The sequence below is a fragment of the Rhipicephalus microplus genome, chromosome 3 (genome assembly GCF_043290135.1).
Source record: "Rhipicephalus microplus isolate Deutch F79 chromosome 3, USDA_Rmic, whole genome shotgun sequence".
In the NCBI taxonomy this organism is placed as follows: domain Eukaryota; kingdom Metazoa; phylum Arthropoda; class Arachnida; order Ixodida; family Ixodidae; genus Rhipicephalus; species Rhipicephalus microplus.
In genome coordinates, this window is record NC_134702.1 from 242773231 (window position 1) to 242799095 (window position 25865).

Genomic DNA, 25865 nt, shown 5'->3' on the forward strand with positions numbered 1-25865 from the left:
GGGTACGTTGTTGCTGTGCAACAAGATGCGTTGTTGGGGTGGAGCTTCAATTCGAGTCACACTGACCAACTCAACTTTTTTCTTTAGTGGTGCGCCTCGACATAGTGCTGCTGTGTGTACTCTTATGAAGTGATTGGAGAAGTTTTTATTAGTTAGTTTTTCTTTACTTCTGCGCAAGGTGACTGCATTCATGCTCCATACGGCTACCCTCCCTCATCGTAGGATACATCGACGCTGCTAGATGCACGTTCATTCTTGCGTATTCGTTTCATCGACTAGGTCACACCTTGTGGTTTACCCAAGCCCGCAGCCGCACCAGCCAGCACTTGCAAATTAAAGAAACCAGACGACTGGGCACGCCCACGCGATCCTATTTGAGCGCTCTTCTTTAAATTGCCGAGAACGATACAGAACACCTGTTGCTCCAGCAGGAGAAGCGTCACCTCAGTATGGGAAGACAGATACAGAAAGCACACATCCATGCGAGTACCTACTTCATCGCAGAGAGCTCAAATGTCTATCTACATTTGCATAGCTATAGCACACATTCAAGGGACAAAAGCGGCGAGCATATCCCCTAGTTTGAAGGAGCTCCAATTCAATCACATGTATAGGTCAGTGTGCGTGATTTCAGGCGAAGCAGGCCCGAAGTCGTTGTTACATAAATTGTAGTCAAATGTATTGTGGTTTAGAAACCTACTTAAACATGCCGTCAAAATACACAGCCCTCAGAGTCCGAACATATTCTATGTTGACCCGCACAACGTTTGGAATCGGTCCAGATGTCACCTTTATACAGAGACACTAAAAGTACGCAGAACGAACTGATTTGAGAACATCACATTAGGTGAAAGAAAATATTAGTTGGCGCTACAGTAACAATGCAAAGGAACAGAAATATCGCCATGGGTTGTTGTTCAATGTAATTAAAAGTTGATTCGGACGCAAACAACAGAATCTGTACACCCAGCGCGGCATCAATCGGAAAAATTTGGGAAAGGTCTTCATTCTACATTGAACGTAAAGGAAAGTTGATAGTTATAACCCTAAGAATGAACACAATTGGCATTTTAAAACACGTAACAATAATTGGAACAATACTTAGAAAAGATAATAAAAAATAGCGCTGATTCGCACCGAAGTTGGACTCTAACGACGATGCGTCATGAAATCTACGGGGTATATAGGGCTGTCTCACAACCGCCGCTTACCGCGACATGATTTTCTGGCAGCTTTGCCTTGAAAAAACAAAGAAAAAGTGAAACATCGAGGACGGAAATTCGAACAGACGACTCGCGTCACAAAGCGGCCGCTTCCTCAACCGCGCGTTAAACCACTCCGCCACCAGAAAAGCTGGGCTGTAGCGTCTAAAACGGCTTCGTATCTACGGTGATGGGCCCCTTCCTTTTTACCATTACACTACGGTGACGCGCTCCCTCACCGTAATCACTGCTTTACGATGACGTGGCCGTCGCTATGGCTGCATAGCTATTATGACGGGTGCCGTCACTGTTACGCTTTCGCTACACTGACAGGCCCCCTCACTTTAACGACAGTACTGTGCTGACAGGCCCCGTCACTGTCATCACAATTAAACTACGCTGACGGGCCCCTCGCTCTAACGATAGTACTGAGTTGACGGGCCCCGTCCCCATAGCCACTGCCCTTTCATAGTCATATAGTGGCCATCTACGCATTCTAGCCCGTATTCCGCTTACAAAAGTCACTTCCGCCCAATGCAAAGCCGTTATCCTTCCCGCAATCAGTCTTCATCATTCCCCACTCCTGAGGACTACGGCTGCACGTTTCCGTCATCACCGTCTCCAAGCCGTGCGTCACACGTCACCATTTGTCCTCGCCTTCGTTTAACCACCGTATGTCCCCGGAAAACTAGGCTGTGCAGCCTCTCGAGCTGCACCTTTGACCTTACCTAAAAGTCCTCTTTTCATTTATATGGGGGTTGAATGGTCAAAAACCACAACCTAGTTATGAGAGATGCCGTAGTAGAGGGCTCCGGAAATTCGGACAACCTGGGGCACCTTAACGGCCACCCAAATCTGAGCACAAGGGCCTGCAGCATTTCTGCATCCATCGAAAATGCAGCCGCCGAAGCTGTGATTCGATGTGCGGCTGCAACCTGCAGGTAAGCAGCCTTAGCTACTATAGCTACTATAGCAGCCTTAGCTACTATAGACGACCGCGGTGGGGCTGAAAAGTCTCTTTTTTTTACGTTCACAATGGAACACCCTTGAAGTGCATGCTCATGGCACTCCTGTCCAAGTTTTCGTTGACACTGCCACTCACGTTTGTTATGAGCGCTGATTGTTCTTGTCGCAGGATGGAGATACTTACGTGACTTTTGACCAGTGTGGTACAAGTCAATGACGGAGGCACAGTTCCTATCGTGAGGATGTGTACTGCACAACTTAACGTTGCAGGTCATCAGGTGGTCGGCATGTTTTCTATTCTTGCCACATGACCCCACGACCTCATACTTTTACCGGATTTTATCGCTCAGGTCGCAGAATCGAATCTTAGCTGTGGCGGCTGCATTTTCGATCGGGGCGGAAATCCTGTAGGCTCGTGTGCTCATATTTGGGTGCACGTCAAACGACCCCTGGGGGTCGAACCTTTCAGGGCCCTCCACTCTCATAGTCATACAGTGTCTCTCATAATCATATTGGTTTTGGGACGTTACACCCCATATATCAACATCATAGATTTTGTTTCTGCCAAATCTGCACTTATGAATCGCTCCACCTGTGTCCCCGCCTTCAATTGCCACATTGCTGCGAACCCCGTGCCACACAGCGCTGAATAAATTGAAGCGACTTGATTCATCTCGCCCCCAAAACTGTTACGTATGTCGTAACAATATCATGATGAAAAGCGGCATTATTATTACCAATTAATTTTTTAGTGATGTATGCTAATGTAGAAGATGCAGAGTGGGGAAAATTGTGCCAGTTTGAAGTTAACGCTAATGGCAAACTTGGGTTTTTCCTTCTGTGTTTGTCTTATAATATGTGATATTTTTTGTATTACTCGTATCCGTGTTTTGCGAGTAATTTCAAGACCATAGCAAACTTGCACTAGGCAAGGTATCTCGAGCTTTACTGGAACTGCTGCTTGTTCGCAGTAAATTTTCTTCCATTTAAACAAATTGTTTTGCACAGCCTTAAAATGAGAAGCAATTGAAATAGCTGCTTACCTAAATATTGACGATGTCCTTAAGAGTAGAGTAATGCTCCTCCTTCCTGCCTTAAGCTATATTGCACAAGCCTGAAAGAAGCAAAGCATTGCTTTTCGCACAATCCAGATGGGAGTGAGCGAAAGCATGGAGCTATGCTCGGCTAGACATTTTTGAACCGCTCATTCGCTGCTTAGTGAACAACAGATTAAAAAGTGCAACAATGATATATTCATTACACCAAGTTACACAAACACAAGGACCCAATCGAGAGTCTTCTATGGAGGCGCACACTGTTGAGTAATTGTTGCGCTGTTTTCTTTACCGCCAGCAAAGGCTGTATTTAGCGCAGATAATTTTATTGCCGCCTATAGCCAATTAGTACAAGATGACTGTTCTCAAAAAAAGAAAAAAAGGAAAATTAACGCTAGTTTCGTTTGCAGTAAGTACCTGCGATGAGCCGTTACTCTTCTCCCAAGATCAATAAACGAAAAGGCCGAAGGTGGTTCCTTCTTCCAAGTTGGCAAACAGGATAGACAACAGCTCAAGCGCAACAAACGCATGTCATCTGCACCTCCATGCAGGACAACCGATGGAACGACGTAAAGCATGCATGAGTCTCACAGTCATTTTGAACAGGAAGCCAAAGTAATGAAATGAAGTCTCGCCAGGGCCGCGATGGTGAAAAAAAAATTAAATTTAGAAAGAGGGGATGGGTCCTGTATTTTAATTGTGAAGGGTTAGGTAAGTTTTCCTTCTTTTCACTTCAATGTATCGTGATTTAGGATGGACTGGCAGTTCGGTACTGCGCAAGAAGAGGCACCCAAACTCTAAGTATAGTCCTATCTCGTGGTGAATAACGTGGTCTTTGAGATCCTTGCGCTATTGAGAAATCATTGGTTGAACGGAAGATAATCTAAGGGAAAGCCTACCTCTGGCATTGCTCACCATGTTTATTTCTGATGCGCACAGCTATTCATTGTGAATTAAAGACTCACATATGCACTAAGAAAAAAATTGGCAGATCACACGTACGGTGGGAACTGATAATATGCGAAGCACTAAATAGAAATGTTAATATGTCACTTTATTATCAGCACAACGTTACGGGGTTCAAGTGAAAGATGCCGTACATGACTTCCGTGTCATGGTTATCATGTTTGGATGTGTTGTTTAACTTCATCATCTATTCATGTCTCGTGATACTAAATTTAGCATATGTGGAGCTAGCGAAACTACCGTGAGCGCGCTATCGGTGTAATATGTTGCATTGTTCTTACATGACACGCGCCTCAGGATTATCATGTTTGCACCAGTCATATACTTTCGTCATCCATTGACGTCCCGTAACGCCAAATTTAGTGTATGAGGAGCTAGCGAAACGGCCGCGAGCGCATCATGAAGGGCCCAATATACTCCAGTGTAGCGTTGACGTGCGCCCAAGCTGGGCAGAGTGGCGCTGCATTGGCAAAACGCGAGCACTATATAGTCTGATGCCAGGCGTGACCGGCGCGACCAGGTTTCGTCGGCACGGCGCGATGGCAACCAGCGCGAAATGTGACGTGCTGCATTTCGCACCGATGCATCACTCAGAGAAAACTGCGTCTCCCTCTTTTCGTAACAGAGGGACGCCGGATGCGCTGAAACGCGCATTTGTCAAAGGAAATCAGCGCGACGCGCGCCTGCGAGTATACGGCAGGACCGGCACCTGGCGTGGCAACGCCGGCATGACGTGACAAGATGAACGCTGGCGCACACGCGCACCGTGTCACGTCGAAGTGTATTGGCACCCTGACTGTGGCATGTAGTCATGTTGTCACATTACACGCATCTTATGATGAATATGTTTGCCCCAGTCAAATACCTTCGTCATCAATTGGCGTCACGTAATACCAAATTTGGCATATGTGAAGCTAGCGAAACAGCCTCGAGCGCATCATGAGTGTGGCATGTAGTCATGTTGTTACATAAAAAGCATGTCGTGATTCTCCTGTTTGTATGTTTCATTATCCTATGTCGTCCATTGGCGTCACCTAATAACGAGTTTGGTGGATGTAAAGCTATCAAAACGGCCGCGAGTGCATCATGAGCAAAGCATGTAGTCGTGATGTTACATGACACGCATCTCATGTTTATCGTGTTTGCACCAGTATTATACCTTTGTCATTCATTGACGTCCCATAATACAAAATTTGGTGTAAGTGTAGGTAGCGAAACGGCCGCCAGTGCATCATGAGCGTGGCATGTAGTCATGTTGTTACATGACACGCATCTTATGATTATCATGTTTGCACCAGTGACATACCTTCGTCATCCATTTACGCAACGTAATACAAAATTTGGTATATGTGACGCTAGCCAAACGCCCGCGAGCGCATCATGAGCTTGCCATGTAGTCATGTTGTTACATGCTATACATGCCATGATTTTCATGTTAGGGTTTGTCGCTTGTGTTCGCCATGCAATACTGTCATACCATACCAGTTTTGCAACATACCATGTGTACTAAACCACCGCAAGAGCTACAGGACCACGAAATGTAATTCAAGACATTTATGACATCCATGCCATCATTTTCATGTTATGTCTAGTCAAATATGTTCTTCGTACAGTAATGTTATGCCTTACAAAGTTTGGTATCGATACCGTTATCGAAACGCCCAGGAGAGCTAAAAGGGGTAAGCGGCTAGATGTATAGATACGCGCAAAGTTGCCGAAGTTCGCTATAAATGCTTCCCATTGAGACAGTTGTTTGCCAGCCAGGCAGCCATAGCGAGAGGTCTTCAGGCAACTTGCGACCAATGCAACGGATGTTTGAACACACCTGGTGGAAAGAAACGTCGTGAGAAGCAAAAAAACTGATAGATAATAGTTGGCAAAAAATGTTGTGCGCTAGAAGTGTACTATCAGATTGTTCTGCACGAACAAGCTCAAAAGTTTTGGCGTTTTTCGAAAATAGAGACAGATCCATACATATATGGCATCGACAACTTGTGATTCGTTCACAGCACTGTAGAAAAATTTACTGACGCTCAATAAATTCTGAGCTCTTCTCTTTTCTATTCTTAAGTTTGCTGTAAATTAGTATAGTTCTACCATCAGTTTTTTATTTTATTGCCTTCATTATTCACTATTGCGTTTTCCTGAGCTATTTATCGCATTTTTATGAAGGCATTATTTTTTATCATGCTGTACATCACAATCAACATATATTGGCATTTAAAAATCTTATCAATATTGCTCATAATTAAACAATGTTTGAATGTAATACATATCAGTGACAGTGCCATATATAAGGCAAATAATCTTAATAAACTTAAAACTCAGTTGTGCAACAACAAGCTATTAGCAGAATGACCAGCCAGTTTGACGCCGGGAATTTAGGTTTCATCCATCAAAACGCAGCTTCTTTCAAGCGCGGATGAAATTTTGCTTTAAACTTATTGCTTCCCCTAGTGGCGAGACATTCATTTTCTTGCAGAGACGGAGTCACGTCACGTAGATTCGCACCCAGTCGACGAACTCAGACACTCGTGTGTAGACCCCAGGTAGGAAAGGCATTGCGCACTTGACTCCCCACGAGACGACACCGATGAGGTAGATGCGGTCATTCCTCTTGAACGTCAGCGGGCCTCCCGAGTCACCCTGTTTGAAAGAATAGAGAAACGACGGAAAAATTCAGCGTCTGTATACACGACTTCAACGAGCAAGGTCATGATTTATGATGCGCGTTTTATTTCTTTATTGGTATTGAAGGCTACGACCGGACAAGAGAATTTCACAACAATGTACTTAGCAATAGAGAGTTTCCATCAAGGTAGACAACGTGGACAACACACACAGCCGCTTGACCGCTCATCTAATACAAAATAAGCAACAGCGTTGACCAGTAGGCGCGCATCGTCCGTATAGTTTGTCGCTTTAAACCTTTATTTTAAAAAACTCTGTCTCATAATATCATGCACAGGTTGCCTAGGCTGCATAGGTTGAGGAGGTTGTTCGCCAAAAAATGCAAAGCATCTCTTTGCGAACAATCAGCAACATTGATCCTGTCTACCTGTAGTGAGAGACAATAGACATGGTTGCGACTGACGTGCCCGCGCCGTTCTCTCGCCACTTTATTGAGAAGGCAGTAGCATCGGTGGCTGTAGCGTCCAGACTGCCGTGTGCGTGAGCTGTTCTGGCTAGCGCCTCGAGCTCCGCGTGATCTGCGCAAGAGGCATGGCGCGGTTGCTGAAAAATTTATAAATTATAACGAAGATGACGCTACATTATCTATCTATCTATCTATCTATCTATCTATCTATCTATCTATCTATCTATCTATCTATCTATCTATCTATCTATCTATCTATCTATCTATCTATCTATCTATCTATCTATCTATCTATCTATCTATCTATCTATCTATCTATCTCATGTTGTCATATTCTCTAAAAAACCTCCTTCATAATTCGCAACCACTCCTAACTGGTATTCCAAGTTACTATTCCAAAAGGCGCGAAGTAAGAGCGGAAATCAAGAAAAAGGTGTTACAGCCTGGACAGCAGTCACTTAATGGATCCGAGCCTTGGACTAATATCGCCTACTCGCGGCATCTTCAAGTATTGACCGCTAATGCCCGACTAGAGAAGAACGCAATTCGCCCCGTGTAGACGTAAAGCGCCTGAATTGCCGACGCGGTGGGCCGGCCGTGATTTTTCGCGAGGCGAGCATAAGTGGAGAACATGGTATTACAGCCAAGCATCACAGATATATTTTTGTATGATTGGGTGCTATGAGCGAGGCTCACGGTACGATAATAGGGCCATCTGTCGTTGTCTTAATGCATCGACCAAATTACACTTCTATTGAGAAAGCGTCAAATGGGAGGGACGCGAAAGAACGACCCGTTGAAAAACAGAAGTCTGATATCGCAATCGCAATCAAGGTTGCCACTGTTGGCTACTTTTCGCTAATTTTGTGAATTCGAGAGGTCCGGGGCGACGTAAAGTTATGATTGGCGGCGTGGCGAATTTTAGGCAATCATCTGCTTAGGTTTCGGTTGAGTTGTGCATTGTATACTCAGTGTATTTAAAACGGATGGGCGACAACACTCTTTCTAGTTTTTTTTTTAGTTTTAGACCCACTAGTAGAAGGCGCGCTTTTTGAGCAATTCAGTACGCCTGTTCAGTTTCTCGAGTATATCTCCTGAATTCACCTAGATCCTGGCAGCACTAGGACCCTGGTGCGTCCGCCAACAACCTCTTTGCAAAATTTGAGTCAGCAGACTGCTTTGCGTGCCACGAGGTGGTGGCGCCATGCTAAGTTTTTGAATTGCTTTTAAGATTCTTTAGAATTTTCGTTTCTGAAGGGGCTAGGTGACGGTCAAGCCGAGAGTTCCGACCACAGCTCCAACGGTCCTGAATAGCTTGCACACTTCTTCGTTGCTGCAGTACGCGCTCATTTTGTATTCAGTGTTTTAATTTGTTGACATATTTTTCGCACCGGTCAAAAAGTGGACTTTTTAGGCAGCCTTCAGAAAGGGCACTGAGGCGAATGTGTAGCGTAAGCATGACGGCACAGAAAGCGTGGCGCAGGCATTACGACGGTTACGCAGTACTTTCAAATTTATTTCAGTTGTTTTGTAATTAGGTTCCTCGCTTATCGGACAAATGATTCCACTGCAATGACATTCTCTTAATCTGCTGGAAAGCTACGCATGCCGTTTCGCTCTTGTTCTGGCGACTGGCTCGCCCAGTACTCGTGACAGCTGAAACCATCACAAACTTTATGAGATGGCAGCACTTAGGGACGCTGCTGGTGCGTGCATAGCGCACTGATTGTGAATCGGATGATGTGATTCGAAATCCACTAAGCCCTCTAATGGTTAAGTGGGTGATGCGACTGGCATTGGTGAACGTCAGTATAATTCATGATGTATGGAGGGTACCTTAGGTACTGTACTCTACGGGTCTTTACATAAATGGCAACTTTTAAAAACAGGCACGCCGCACATGTAGAGTGGCGACTTTTTTGGTGAAACTCGGAGAAAATGGTGACATTTGTTGACTTTCTACTCCTTGTTTGGGAAATTTTCCTCGAAAGTCAGTAACAACCCTGTTCACAATGCACCATTTCACTTGACCAAGAGCACTGAGAAAAGACCGCAATAGATAGAAAGAGCATGTTTGAAAGACTTTCAGAGTATGTGGCCGTGATGCAGTGGCTACAGCATGCCCTAGCTACCTACCGGTTGCAGTTCGACTCTCGTTGATGGAACTTTTTTTTTCTTTCTGATCGTGCTTACTTTTTACGGCTTCATCACTGTGACGGAAGTACGCCACTGAAGTATTGGTGGACCCTGGCATAAAACAATTTCAGAACACTTTCATGTTAAATATGAGATAGAAAGAAAGAGGAAGAGAGCAGATCATAGCCATCAGGTTGAATTGGCAAAAAGAAATTGCTGCACTCTTTCTGTATTTACGCATGCTTTATCTTCCTTCTGTTATGAGAACGTATCATTTGAAAGGCCTTAAATTTCATATCCTTAATTCTTAGCCAATACTCCGGAGTGGCCAAGAGCCATAGTGGAGGCATAATTATCATCGTAATCATCATCATCATCATCATCATCATCATCATTATCATTATAGAATTACACAGCAAATGAATATGCGGGCCAGTCAAGCTAACCACGACTGCGAGTCGGCTAACGCCTGAAAGCGGTACAAAACATCGTCCCGCAGGCAGGTTCGCTGGACAGTGGGACCCTTACCGCAAAACCGGGATATGTCACACCTAAAAGGGGACATCTGGTCACTTTAGACAAACTCTTCGGGCATTATCTAACACACCGCCATAATATGTTTAGGCAATGACACCACCTTACAAAGTGTTTTAAATAATAGTCAAGTATATGTACGTTACAGCACTGTTGATTGCGCATTGATTATCATCATAAAAAAGCGAAATGACTAATCAATACGCCAACTTTCTTTAATACGTCATTAGGCGTGGAACCTTGTGTTGGAACCAAGGTCGTGAAGAAGTTAAACTCATCTTTGATCAAAAAAGCTTTCGCTGTAAAAAAAATAACTAGTTTTCATAAGCTACATCTATGGCATTACTTGCGTTGAAACAATTTTTTGGGGATGAAAGGAAACCGCAATATGTTGCGTATATATAAGAATATCTGTAACTACTACTCCCACATGTAACGCCATAATGCCCATATAGTTAACATTTCAAGTACTATACCCACTTCATTTAAATATGAAATTGCTAATGTTGTCATTCGTAGCTTTCTTGCATGTACCTACTAAGGGAATTACATGGATTGCTCCAAAACTAAACTTTCAACTGGTAAGCAAGGTAAAGCACTTTTTTTTCTCTTTTGGCCCCGCAAGGACATTTTTATCATATTGGGGAGCTTCTGAAAAGTTCGTATGGAAGGTGGTCAATGAGCGCCCCCTGTAAGTTTGCGCAGCGTAATTCTACCACTTTTGAAAGCTTTGAAAACAGCATAATGCGCAAATATGTCTAGTGCGAACAAGTGGAAGAGAATGCATGAAAGCACTGTTTCTGTTGTAACCTATTTATTTATTACAGCGGAAACTGTTACAGGATCACAACTTGGGTCCCGCGCCGTTGTTCCGCGCAGGCCTGGCATTTTTCGTTTATTTATTCATTCAATAATTATTCTAAGTACTTCAATCGCCCAAAAAGATATTGTGTGAAGAAAGCATCAAAAGAATATACACATGGCTATGCCCAACTTAGAAAAAATAACGCAAGAAAGAGAATGTCGATGACAATACAATTGCTAAAAGCGTAAGTGTATAAAAAAATAAATACAATGCCAACAAAACTCAGATGATGACACATGTGATCTGTTGACGTGAAAAAAAGTAAAAAGTGCTGACGTGAAAAACTAAAAAAAGTAAACACAATTTCTTGGACGACGCTCAGTTATTCAAGTGAAAAGAAAACATTGCTCAAGATTGCACACAGAATTGGATGGCATGTTAGCATTCAAAGCTGCTGCAAATCGCCTAAATTAAGGAAAATAAATGAAGAGAAAAAAATTAGCCAAGGAACTAGCACTATATAAACGTGCCAGTACAGAACTTCACGTTAATAACTCGAGCAGTTAATCTAGGAAATGGGTGTTTAGAAGATGCCGGAATTTTCGTATACTGCGTTCAACTACAGTGTCATCTGGAAGGTTGTTCCATATGCGTATGACGTGGAAAAAGACAGATGTGAGAAAAATGTATGTTTTACTGCAGATGCGCGTGAACTAAAGATGTTTATTCAGAGTTTACGACGTGAATGCAGATGTTTGCTATGTTACATGTAATGACCTTGATTCGTGCACGTATTTGTGAAATAATAAATGGAGAATAATGTATGCTCAAAAGCAAAACAATGATGAAGCGCATCTTTCAATATACTCCAGTGACACACTATACAGCTAAATTTGTCAGTATGTGGGAGGTTTGTTGACAGCTAGGGCTGAACAAATGTACTGTGAAATTGTATTGCGATGCTGCACAACAAACTGAAGCAAAAGGTAGTGGAGATATATACCGATAACAGATTCAAGATACTACCACGAAAGTTCGGTACAATACTGGCCATTTGTACCTTGAGATACTTTTTTTACATTCGCGAATTTGTTGTTACATACCTCCGTAATCAAAAAGCGAAGGCCTATGCACAAAAGGTTTATTCGAAGATTTCATAACTGTGGCGACATTCATTTTAGTTATTTTTTGTACGAAAAAAAAAAAGCTTTGACCTTCTTTGTGAAAGTGAACTTGCTTAATTCCGAAGAACTAAATAGGGCTTTCTTGAGCACAGGACAGCTCTGTAGACACTTCGCAGACACTGATTCCTGCTTGTAATTTCTGTAATTGATGAGAATCGCTACTTAGCTTGCCGACCAGCTAGTGGTTTGCCATCGAACCTTACAGTCTTCAATGATAAGCCTTCACTCGCTGGTTCAAGTACAGGCGTACAGTTTTACTTTGTGCACAAACGACTTTTTAGCAATACCGAGCCACCAGTGAACAGCAGCAACAACGCAGGGAGCAACATTTTTGTGACAGATTGCGCCTAGTAGGATGCGAAAGCACAGAACACATAAAGCTGCTACTATGATTCATATTTATCTGGTGGCTGGTGTAAACAGTTTGTTATCTGTGTACTATATGAAGTGAAACTGAAGTTACTTCAGTGAGAGGAGTTGTGCGCCCGAGAAACACTTTTGTTATTTTATTTATTTATTTATTTATTTATTTACAGATACTGCTGTCTCGATACACGAGACATAGCAGGAGTGGGTACATTAGGAAAAGGAACAGACATACATTAAGCAATACCAAAGTAACATACAAAGGATTTAACACATAATACAAAATATGGTTAGGCAGTTCTTTCAAAAACAGTTCAATTGGTTTTTCGTGTAGGAAACCATCTAGGTTGTCCCAAATCTCAACAACGGCTGGAAAAAAAGAGTGCTTAAAGCAATTTACAAATGGCTGGAAGGGAACAATGTTGAGTGGGTGAGATCGGCGCGTGGTTCGTCGTGCTGAATCACAAAAAGTAATTGGTGGTGCTTCAATGCAACTGCGGCTGTGTATAATCTCATGTAGCAGAGTGATACGGTCAAGTGTGCGTCGGAAAGCAAGGGGTTCTAACGACAACGAGCATGCTTGAGATGAGGGAGAGAAATTGCGGTCATACCGGCCAAATATAAATCGTATTGCTTTTTTCTGTATGCCCTCGAGCATATTTATGTCAAGTGCAGTATAGGGTGACCATACCGCTGAGGCGTACTCTAGCAATGGTCGGACGAGCGATGTATACGCCGTTAATTTGCAGTCCTTGGTAAAGTGCTTGAGTGTTCGTTTTATCTATCCCAATTCTAGAAGTGCTCTTGCGCAAATTTTTTCAATGTGATGGTGCCACTTTAGGTTTTGAGTGTAGGTAACACCAAGATTATTGAATGTATTAACAGAGTTTAGGTAGTTCCCATTGTAACTATAACTAAACCTTAGCGGCTGTTTTTTGTTAGTAAATGTCATTTGAACAGTTTTTTGGTAATTATTGTTCATTTGCCACGTGGCGCTCCAACCACAAAAGGACGAAAATACTTTGTTCAGAACATCTTGGTCATGAGCATTATTTACGCTAGTATATAAAACGCAGTCGTCAGCGTACAATCGCAGCTTCACTGGTGTGTCCTCAATGACCTGTGTGACATCATTAATATAAATAATGAACAATATGGGCCCAAGCACCGAGTCCTGTGGTACCCCGGAAGTGACTGCACACGACGATGACTGCGCATGCTCAAACGTAACAAATTGTGACCTCAAACGTAGCCAATCAGCTATCCAGCCTATTATTTTGTCATCGTTAATAATACTTCTGAGTCTAGTGAGAAGTTTTTTGTGACAAACTACATCAAATGCTTTGCTATAATCTATGAATATGGCGTCAACCTGTCCTCGAGTATTAAGAGCCGAAGCGATGTCGTGAGTGAATTCAATGAGCTGTGTAGTTGTAGAAAAACCAGAGCGGAAACCATGCTGATTACGGGACAATAAGTTGTTATTAGTATAGTTGTTATAGTTATAGTTGTATAGTTGTTATAGTTGTTATAGTAAGTTGTTATATATTGTATTGTAGTGGCGGTGGTGACTAAAGCAACATTCACTTTGGTAGAGATGAAGCTATTTGTTGGGCTAACTCGTGAACAGAAAACTAAGAAACTCCAATCACTAGCACAGCCTGCTCCACTCTGAGTGCCGCAATGAGTTTTACTGGCCTTGGGCAATCTGGTTATCGGCTACTTTTATACATCAATGATCGCAGTTTGCAGCATTACCACTGCTGCTCACTCACGAATTAACAAGAATATGCGCCTACTCTGCGTACTATAAATAGTAATTCTTCAATTCGTCAGCCATAACACCAAAATTTGATATAGAGGGATGCAGACATGAAGAGCTCGGAAAGTTTTGACCACGTGGTGTTCTCTAACGTGCAATCAAATCTAAGTATAGATGGGTCTCTATCATTTCGGCTCCATGAACATGTGGCATCCACAGCAACGTGTGCGCGTAATTGTAGCACAGCAGTATGAGGTAATATCAGAGTTTACGGAACACTGACAGGCAGTTTGCGCTAAACGGTGATCATTTTTTGTGGTTGAGAGCCGATAACACAAAAAGTAAGAAACGTAAAAGCGCGTGGCAATATACTTGCACAAATTGTCGTAGGACAACACCGCTATTACGCTATTGCCGCACATTGATACGATTAGCTGAGAATTAGTGGCAGTAAAAGAATGGAGACTTAAAATAAATAATACGAAAATATTAGGTCTGTTTAGTGTCAAGCATTCATGAATAAGTTCAGACACATGATATAGGTGGCACTCCTAATAGATATGACAATTAGGCAGTAAGTATTGTCAACTTGTTAGGTTGACGGAAAAGAATTCAGTGCACCTAAATGGAAAAAATCCTGAAAGGGTTTGTTGGACTTTCATAAGAAAATAGTAAAATGGAATCATTTGTTATAACAATGATTCATGAATCACCTTCTGATGATTTCTAAAGGGGTACTGCTACACAAAGTTGGCCTCGCATTTTCCTGCTGCAATGTATAGCTGGGGGCCTGTCAGTCTTAACACGACATATTGTTGGCTTCAGTGCGCGACAGATAACTAATTACAGGCCCCTAATTATCTACCGCTCTCAGTTTCAATTTGAGAGAGCTCCAAAATGATGAACCCGCCGGGTGCAACTATCGCCACCTAATGTGTGCATATCTGGAGAACATGAAGGCACAGAACTGTGACACGCTTCCATGCGGTCCACATTAAAAATTGCTTTCGAATAAGAAACCGAACTGCATGGTTGCTAAAGACAAAACTTTCAAAGCGTGCGCCATGGCCACGCACTTGTGACCAGCTACCCAGCTATACGGGAAAAAACGCCGCAGAAGAAGAATGGCGGCTAACACGTCATCATACTTGTTTTATTGACTGCAGCGTGGTGACGTTTAGGAATTCGGGGGTGACCAAAAGGTCTCCTTCAAGAGTGTCAATGACACGATGGAGTCGAGCGCTAACTCAAACTTTAACATTACTTCAAAATACCTTCCATGCTTTGTTCGCAGCTGATATTTTGCCGAAGGTATATTCAAGTTCACAGGAATGACCCTGAAAGCTATATCGGCCGCGAAATTTCGTGTCAATACACGTTCAAGGTGGCTTTTGATCATTCTCATTGTTATATTGCACACCCTGTTTTCCCATTTCGCCAAGCAGCAAGCAGAATGTTTCGTGCTGTGTACTGAATGGACGACCCCACCACGACATCACTGTTTTCTGTATCGCCTTAGTGGAAGAGTTAGGTAGAGTGAATATAAAATAGAGAGTGAATTCAATTTATAAAACAAAAATTGCATTCACCAAATAAAAAAAAAACATAGTTCAGCACTCCAGGTAGTGTATGAAATGCAAGAGAAGGGGCAACTGAGAAAGCGCTTGTGCTAACTGTCATATCATATTTTGAAGATTTCTTTGGTTAGAAAGAGTGAAATCAAATTCGGAGAAAGCGACGTGGTACGCCAAGATAACATCTGGTAGGTTATCGCTTGTTTTACTACAAATAATATTGGTACCGGTGGTTCCATGCAGGTGAGTCACATCAGAATTGGTATGGCGAACGCCGCACGCGTTGTGGTACACACCGCTATCAAGTCGCTAAGTGAAAGCGCTATGGCTCCGACAAAAAAAACTACATTAAAAATGAAGAAAACAAAAACCACGTGGGCAAATATGCGAACGTACTTTCTGCCGAGACTGCGCGAGCTGTGTCATGTTGCTTTGCTGCGCCAAAGGGGACGCACACACCTCATCGACTGCCCTCACTGGTCGAGTAGGGTGTAAAGACAAGATTATGTCACCAGCCTTCGACTTTATCAGGTAACTAAGTGGCACCATTACCAGCCAGAGAAGCTCAGTTCAGTCAGCGAGTAATGTTCTGTACGGATGCGTTGTGGCCGCAGTAGCCTGTACCTAACATGCAAGATACATGATCGAATGTCACGAAAATACATTCAGATACTCGTCTTACGAAGCGTATCGCAACATAGATAAAAGATACACAAAATATCTGAAATAGTATTTGAGATTCATTATCTTCGATACTGCCCAGCCTTGCAGCCTTGTTGGCATCTGAATTGATCCTTGGGCGTGTTGTTACGACATAATCAAAACAAGACAGTGCGAAAGATGGAGCACAAGAAAGAGTAAACAAAAGCTTGGTTGTCTCTGTCCCCCTTTTTCTTTTGGCTCGTCTTTTGCGCTGTTTTGTTTCTAATATATTGACAGTACGCTTCAAATTATCTGATGAAAATAGCTACTTAATGGACAACATTGTTAAAGAGCTTATGCTTCGTACAATAAACTGCAGAACACCAAGAAAATCATTTTTTCTTGGAGAGCAGCGTAAATGATTTATACTGCGCATAAAGACCACAACAAAACTCCCTAATCTGCCTTTAAAAAGCCAACAAACAGGCTGATCTTTTTTTGTTTTTCTTCTTTTTTCTGACAAATCCCAAACAAGCTCGCTAATACGTTCAGAAGGCTTCGCATAAAACATTTTGCAAATAATACAGCCTCGCACTTGACGCAGTACATTAAATTCGAAAAATTTCTCCCGAGTTATTCTATAGCTCTTGACCAGTTCAGTTCGTCCAAGCCATGACTTAGGCCTTCCGCAACAATACCTAGCATAGATTTTTTCGATTGATGTTTGGTACTTCTAAATGATGCCTTTGACCTGCGGTCATGCAGTTTTAATCGCGTAGTCTACATAGTCGTTTTTCTGAACTGCCCTCTGCGTGAATCCCAGATTGCTCGAAATACGAGCGCTGGGAGTGAATCTCAGACTGCCAGGACAAGCTGTATCACGAAAACGAAAGCACCCGACAACAACACGTGTGAAGCTAGTTTAGCCCTAAGGCAAAGGAACATGCGCAATAGCACATTTCTTAACCGCGCCAGCCCCTAGTAACAGGTCTGATCAAGCACACTCACTTGAGCGATATATATAAGAAGCCTTGCTCAGTCTTTGCCTGCCCACCGATGATGTAATCGCTTCCCTGATGCTATGCTGCCAAAGTGGGCGTACTCAAGAGGAAGCGCTACGCGTACGCTTTTCGCTTTTAGCAAGAGTGAAAACGCCGAGCGGGAGGCCGAAACCGGCCGAAGGCGGCTTTCTTCCCCGCATAATATTGTTATTAAAACAATTACTTGCCAAAATTCTTGTGGTGGCATGATCACATCGTACAGTCGCGTTATATCTGCACTACGAACTTTTGACGACGAGTTAGTTTATTCAGTCTTTGAGTCAACCGCCGCCGAAGTGTCTGAACTTTTGCCGTATCATGCATAAGTGTAGTTCAGTTTGTGGACTTTGCGACAATTGCAGGCCAATAAAGTGTGCTCTTAGTCGAGCCATCGATGTACACGCTCTTACCTGACAGGAATCTTTGCCACCCATCTTGTATCCAGCACACAGCATTGTGTCGTAGATCCTTTCACTGCGTCCTGTTTCCCTGTACCACTTCCGGCACTCCTCATTCTCGATCACCATCACATCCACTGTTTGCAGGACGCTCGGAGAGTAGCTTGACGCTTGAAAAGGAGGAGCTGGATGAAGAGGGTTGGCTTATCTGTTGTGTATTGGTACAAGACCCTAGGCAAGTATATTTTAAAGTGACATACAATAACTATGTGCACACTTGATTCATCGGTGAAAAAAAATGTCGTGGACATTAAACTCTTTTGAAAATTGTGCCTAGGGTGTTTACTGGGTCGGAACCACTTAAGTATTGACAGCACACTCGTCTACGTAGTGCAAGTCCCTATGTGTGATTTCAAGAAATAGCTTAGACAATATTGCTGCACATAAGGTGTAATGCTGTTTAGCATGGCGCATGCTTCTAGCCACATGATATCACTTAACTCACCCGATAGTTTAGCATCGGCTCACAAATTATTAATCGCCAAAAAAAATCAAAACTCGGAAAGGCAGTAACCGTTCACGATAAAATATTTATGAAATAGAATATCGGAACATAAAAAATAGGTCTAATTAGTTGTCAGTATAATTATTAAAATTAATACAGTGAGCTCACCAAAAGACCGTATACGTGTTGTGTACAGTCGTCAGCAAGGTCAACTTGAACGCACTGCTGCGTGTCCTTAGGTACTTTGATCGACGCCAGCGAAGCATAGCTTCGGGTTCCGTGGCGTATAAATTATTTGTGTAGGGCCACATAGTGTCCTAGCATACTGATGTATTATCATTACAGCAGCACCCAGTGCATCACCACTGGCATGAGTTTAACCATTGAAGGCCACAGGGCGGAGTGTTCGAAGTAATCCTTCTGAAAACTCATCAAGGTCCTACATATTCACTACAAAACAGTCTTATTCTACTTATCAGGGGACTCGTTGAAGTGGACCAGAGTAAACAAGCCGGTCCCAGTGTAATGTGTCTGTATACTGTCTACGGCAGGGCATGACCACAAGCTCATCTAACCCGAGGGGCTTTGACACGTTCATGATTCTTGCGAAGCATTTTGCCAGTAATGCATGAAATAGGCACTTACAGTACTTCAGCCTTCCCCAGCCGGCGACGGTGGCAAGTCCTCCCGCGAAGTTGTCTCCCTTGTTGGGAAGACATACTGGGAGTATGTGCTCGCGGAAGATGACGGGGTGCGAGAGCTCCAGCAGTGCAATGTCATTCCTGAAGGTAAGCCTGTTGAAGCCCTCATTGACGATCTTTCGCCGAATGGTGTAATCCTCGTGCGGCAGGCGCTCCGAGGTGTCTCGTATACTGTGCTCTCCAAGCCGGACCCGTATGCTCGACGTAGCCGTTCTAGCGAAAGAGGCATAAGGGAAATTTGAAAAGCTCGCGAAATTTTACGCCCACATCACCATAACTTTGAGGCTATTCTACTAATCACTGCCTATATTTCCCCCATATGAATCCGAAGTTCAACAAAATATCATACGGCAAGGCCCTCGATAATATTTACGCAGCGGGTGATGTTTAAATTGAAATAAACATATTCTACTGGTATATTTTGTCACGTGATTACGAATAAAACACAATCTTCGTCCAGCGGAGCACGGGGCGTCGAGGTGAACTGATCACCAGAAACACGAGCTCATCGTCTAGTTTTCTTTTTTGCTCTGTCTTTTTTTCTCACAAAGGCATACATACATCGGCATAGCCCAATCTCGTTCCATGCCCATTGCATTACTTCTTTCAAAAACAATAATATACTATCTCGATGCTCAATCTTGAATAGAACAGAGAGTAATCGCAGACATGCACAAGCTCACTTTGAGAAACCAAGAATAGACCCGGACCCAAGCGTCTGGCTACCTCCATGGCCAACGAAACTAGTGGGCGAGCCAGCGCCCATGACTTTAGCTCGTGCCCGCGCCTCTTCCTTCTTTTTTTGAACACCATGTGTGTTTTATTCACACCATGTGTCTTGGGGCTTCAAATCTGATGTATGCGGAAGACGTTTGTGGGAATGGACGCTTGATAATAACTTTTCCTGCTTGAACTCACACGTTGCTACGTTTGTAAGAGGCAAGTCTAAATCAACTATGATTTAGCATTTTCCAGCTCCACTTTAAGCATATCCTCGAGGAAAATATTAGATTGTGCTACAAACAGCGACCACCTTCGCATTACTTTTGAAACTAAGTTCCCGGGGTTTAGTTTGGCAGGGAAAGTTGGCTCATTCGTAAATTATGCTAAATTACAAAAAGATTAGAAATTGTAAATTTTTCGCGAAGAAATGCAGGAAGACCTTAGGGCTATGAGTCTATGTGTGGTGTTGAAAGGATCATTAAACAATTCAACGTTTACTCTAAACTCGAACACAGCGAGATTTTTAGCCCGTGGTGGAATCTAAAATGTGTCAGGGGTATAAAAAGCAAAGAGCGGCTTGGAAAAAGTTGTTAATTAACCAATGCCCCGAAAATTGGAGTGATTTTATATTCATGGCCGCTGATGTTAAGCGTTTAGTGCGCAAAGCAAAAGAAGAGTATGATATAGATATATTTATATATCTGTCTAAGTCTAAAAATAAGAAAATGCTTTTCAGGTTTTTGCGTGCGAGAAAAATGATTCCACAGGCAGAAAGCATTCATTCCACCATTATGTCTCCTCGTGAACTCTCTGATTTCTTAGAAAATATTGCCAAGGGCTTGCAAACCAGGTTTACGACAATTACGCCAATGTCCATGGTGAACTTAAGGGTGGATTGTGATTTCCAGGAGGTATCTTTAGGTGAACTGGCGGATGTGTTGAAGAGCTTACCGCCCGCTGCTCCTAGACTTGATGGGGTGACCTCTACAATGATTAAAGTGCTATACTAAATATCCCCACATGAAATTCGTAAAACAGTTATTTATTCACTGAAAAATTCTTGGATTCCGGCAGATTGGAAGCTTTCCAAAATAATTCCGATACTTAAGAAACAGGCAATGGAGTTTACTCTGGATAAAATAAGGCCTATTTCATTGACATCTGACCTGGTCAAGCTTGTAGAGAGAGTCTTAAATGCCCGTATAATAAACTATATCAATGAACATACAATAGTAAACCCCACACGAATTGGCTTTAGTTTGGGATACTCCATTTGGTGTGCAAATATGGATTTGGAAATTCGCATACAGCTGGCTCGTCATCGCCGCGAATACTGTGCACTAGTCACTCTAGACTTAGCTAAAGCGTACGACAAAGTGGAGTATCCTATCCTAATCCAGCAGGTGCAAGACTATCGCTTTCCAGAATATATAACAGCATGGATTACAGTGTTTGTGAAAGACAGAGAATTTTATTGCTTCTTGGATGGATGCTCTCATAAAAGATATAAGCAGACACGAGGTGTACCCCAGGGCTCAGTATTATCTCCGGTGTTATTCAACATATTACTATTCATTCCAACCCATCAGGATATCCCAATTTACGTGTATGCAGATGATATTGCTTTTTTCGCAACAAACAGTGATCTGCACTCATTATATCAGGCATTACAGAATTACATTAACATGCTAGAAGAATGCCTTGACAATCATGTGTCATTGAACGTCAAAAAAGTGCGCTTCTGCCATTCTCTTTTAAGGATCGTGTTAACATTTCTCTGATGTATCGTACCGAGCTCATTCCCCAGGTCGATTTCCTGAAATACCTAGGCATTGTATATAATAGCACGCTAATTTGTGAAAACCATATAGAGGAGGTTGGTTGTAAAGTGTCACGTGCCTTGGGGTGGTTACGCAAATTGGGAAACAGTAAAATAGGATTGCGTATGAGTTCATTGATAATGATTTAAAAGATGTACGTGCGGCCTATTTTGAAATTCGGCTGCGTATTATTTTCAGGCAGCGTGGCTTACAAGATGAGACAATTATTATTATTAGAAAGAGAAGATTTGCGCTTGTGTCTCGGACTCCCCAAATTTGTGACAAATAATGTTTTGTATGTGGAAGCGCGTCTTCCACCTTTGTTAACTCGGTTTAGAATACTTACAGTTATAACTTTCAAAAAAATATACAATTCGCCTCTGCGACAAGTGTCTTACGTTTTCATGCAAGAACCAACCGCATACGTTAGAACACAATGGTCTAGACTACACTCCCCTCAGATTAGGTTCGTCCAAGCGCTGCTAGAGCCTCTCAATGTAAATATTTATCAGATTGTCATAACGAAGATGTCTAATTCAAAACTTGAAGTTAAATTTGATGACATTTTCCCCTCTATTGCGAACAACTGCCCCTTCGATATTTAAATAATCGATTACGAGATTACTTGACTCATCTGTCCATAAACAACATTATTGCAACGGATGCATCTGTATTGAACGAAAAGGCTGGAATAGGCATCTTCTCTACTTCTCTCGATTGGTCTTTCTCAGTTCGATTACCAGATTACATGCCTATATTCATCGCTGAATTATTTGGTATAATTCTAGCGCTTCGTAAACTTCCTGCAAGTATATCAGAAGCGGTTATACTTACCGATTCTCTCTCAGTATGCACTGCACTATCTACAGCAAAAACTTTGATATTATTGAGTATGATTAGCATTTCTTTACCCGTGAACCTGAAAAAATTTCACTTGCTATGGATGCCTGGCCACTGCGGGATTTATCCAAATGAGATGGCAGACTCCTTAGCCAAAGCATCTTTAAGCGGACCACTCTTACCTATTTTACCTGATTTCGCCTACGTAACAGCACTCAGGTATAGAAATGCTTGTTTGCACAAAGAAATAGAAAAATTATCATTGGATGAAGTCAGAGACTTCGTACATCTAAGATTTTGCTGGAACAAACATTGGAGTGTATCTCGGCAGTTAGAAATTACAATCACCTGATTACGATGCAGAATTCCGCATCTGAATTACTGCCTACATAAAGCTGGACTTACAGCATCTCGTTGTGCCTCTTTTGCAAGGAATCAGAATGAATGGATCATTTCTTTTTATTTGGTCAACGATATTCTTATCAAAGGAAAAAATACCTGGTCGAACCAATTGAGAAGCTAGGTTTAAAAATGAACGTGGAAGTAATTTTATCCTTCCGTGGAATTACACTAGGTTATAGCCAGAGGAAGGTTTTCTCTGCTGTGTGCGAGTACATAATGGCAACAAAAAGATTACCTTGTTAATCTATTGTTATCATTTACGGCTGCGAGACTACTTCATAGCCTGACTTAGCACACTTGATGATCCTGCCACCCGGTTCTTGGCCGATCCCCCATTGTGGACGAGTGCCAGCAAAGCTGAAGGTTCATCATCATCATCATTTGCAACACACTCCTGCAGCCGGCTAAATTGCCTGTGCTTTAAGTGAACCTACCAGGCGGTGTTATACGGCGATTAAGGACTTTGCCAATCATAATGAAGGTTGGAGAGGTGGCAACTTGTCTTGGGAGGAAATTCGTGCAATCGGACTGTGATGTCCAGAGGATGTCATGGTGATGTTGTTAGCCATCCTCAGGTCATAGTGGGGACTTTTGTACTTCTTGCGACGCTTGTAGTAGGAAGAGTAGAATTTTGGCCTGCTTTCGTACACTCGTGAGGTTTCCCGACTTTTCACAAATTTCTTGAGAGTAATGTTTATGAACTGCTTGCATCTGAAGCTTCAGTAGGAGCTTTAGATGTGCTGTTTGTCTACTTGGGGGTTCAGGTAGTCTTTCAAGTGTGCTTGGTTCGCAAGTTTATCTCAAATGCGTGAAGGCTGCCAGGTTGACGATATTTCTGCCTCGCACAACGATGGTAATGATGCTACAGATGAATCCTGGTTTTGTTGTGCAGTTATAAAGCCAAGCAGGGGCTTCTCGGCCGCTTTGAAAGGCGCCGCAGAATCGACAACGTGCACTGGTGTCAGCAGCGGAGAGGCGGAGTCTGGGCTTCACGATCTGATATGTCTTCGGTTGCAAGATTCTGAACTATGGTGGTGTATTTAGAACTATCACCGCCCAAGTGCATCCGATAGGAGCTCGCAGGATCTCCCAATCTGCAAGAACACTCCGAAGTCGATGACAGTTCTTCTTCTTCCTCGCTCGGCATAGATGACAACGTTGCCGAAACATCCTGGTTCTATTGGCCAGTCTCCTCAGCAAGGACGGGAATCTCGACTATGTTGGAAGGCACCGGAGATAAGTCTCCATGCTCTGAGGCCGGTAGCCGATTGTCGGCGTCTGTCCCAGCGTGAGGTTCAAGTTTGCCGCTGCTTGCCACAAATCCTCGCTTTTATGGGATAACTTGAACACCCTGGCCACGGACCCAGCATTTCCGACCATAATGGGTAACTCCTGCACGAGGAACACCACGCCGGATCTTACCTTTGTTAAAAATGTTGAATCTGCTACTTGGGACAACTTGCACGTGGATCTGGGTAGTGACCATGATATCTTAGCTACCCATATCAGTGTAAAGGGCTAACCCGTAAGAGAGTTTAGTTTCACAGATTGGGATTACTTCCGGCATATTAGAAAAGAACGCGCGCAAGCTCAATACTCAACCCCCAGCCCGGATCAATAGGCCAAACAGCTCAAGGAAGAAGTTGGTGAGGCGTCAAAAAAGATACAAACAGATTTGGAAATGGATAGGATGGACAGCTGCCTTGTGCACCTCCTAGAGGCCAAGAAATCGTTACTGAATAGGTGGAAGGGGCAGAGGCTCAATCGTTGGCTCCGCAAGAAAATTGCAGAACTTAACCGAATCATCGAGGACCACTGTCAGACCCTCTCTAGGCAGCAGTGGGATGAAGTGTGCAATTCTGTTGATGGCCAAATTAGAATAGGAGGGAAGTGAAATTTGCTAAAGCACCTTTTGCACAAGTCGAGTTCCAGGAGTAATCAAAGGCAAGCCATTGCTAAACTGATACTTGCTGCAAGACAGTCTGATTCTGAAGACGCTTTACTGAATGGTTTGGCTCACAGATATTTACCCTTCGGCTCCTCGAGCTGTTCAGACTATCTGTCTTACACTGGACACCCTTGCGATGAGCTCGGAGAGCCCTTTATCACCAGCGACGTTTGGGAAGTTCTTCAAAGCCCTAATGAACGATCAGCTCCGGGGCCGGATGGCATCCCGAACAAAGCCCTCAGAAACCTGAAAGACGTATCCATCAATTTCCTTACCGATGAAATAAATCGCATATGTAGAGAAGGTTCTGTCCCAGACTTTTCGAAAATGGCATCGGTTGTCTTCATTCCCAAGCCGGGTTGACCTCCAGGTTTAGGCAATCTAAGGCACATATCGTTAACGTCCTGCGTCGGCAAGGTGGCGGGGCACGTCATTTACAACCATGTCTCTAAGTACATCGAGAAGGAAGATCTTTTTTCTTACAACATGGTTTGGTTTCGTCCGTCTTTGTCCGCACAGGACACAATGAAGTTGCTCAAACATGAAATCATAGACGTGAACACGTAGGACTTAAGAGGCATCCTGGGTCTTGACTTGGAAAAAGCGTTTGACAAAATCTCTCACGCACACATCTTAAACTGTATTGCAGACCTTGGACTAAACGAAGCCTTCCACAGATATGTCAGCTCCATTCTCGAATCCAGGAAGGCCACACTCAATATCGGAGACCTCAAGTCCTCTCCCATAGCACTGGGCCCTAAAGGCACGCCGCAAGGAGCTGTGAAATCTCCGCTTCTCTTTAACATCGCTATATGCAAGTTGTCTACACTGCTATCTAACGTGAAGGGCATCAATCATACGCTTTACGCTGGTGATATTACCATCTGGTGTCCCGGAGGTAGAGAATGAGAACTCGAGACTGCACTCCAAGAAGCCATCGATCAGACAGAGCTCTTCCTTGCTGGCACAGGGCTGAGGTGCTCCTCGAGCAAATTGGAGCTGCTTCTATACAGGCCCAATAAAAAAGGAGCCAGGCGAAAAAACTGGAAGCCTTTATCAGAGGTAGGCATTGTACTTCACACCAGAAGTGGCACCCCCATTCCGAGAGTGGACGCTATTAGTGTGCTGGGCATGATTATATAGTCGCACGGGTACAATGAACAAACCATCGCTAAGATTTCAACCAAGACCGAGAACAT

General features: G+C 43.1%; 1 protein-coding gene and 1 long non-coding RNA gene across 3 annotated transcripts in view; one reads left to right on the plus strand and one right to left on the minus strand.

Moving 5' to 3' along the window:
• LOC142804191 (uncharacterized) overlaps positions 1-25865 on the plus strand; it is a 183331-nt gene that overhangs the window by 22849 nt on the left and 134617 nt on the right. The window lies entirely within an intron of this gene.
• LOC119162618 (trypsin-1) overlaps positions 4259-25865 on the minus strand; it is a 75824-nt gene continuing 54217 nt past the window's right edge. The window contains exons 6-8 of one of the 2 annotated variants that reach the window (XM_075890860.1): positions 18878-19146; positions 17740-17897; positions 4259-6835 (exon numbers count right to left, since the gene is read on the minus strand). In XM_075890860.1, coding sequence (XP_075746975.1) covers positions 6680-6835; positions 17740-17897; positions 18878-19146 — 583 coding nt within the window. In that variant the 3' untranslated portion in view covers positions 4259-6679. Of the gene's footprint in view, positions 6836-17739; positions 17913-18877; positions 19147-25865 lie in introns of both variants that reach the window. The other variant, XM_075890859.1, reaches the window with a different exon arrangement.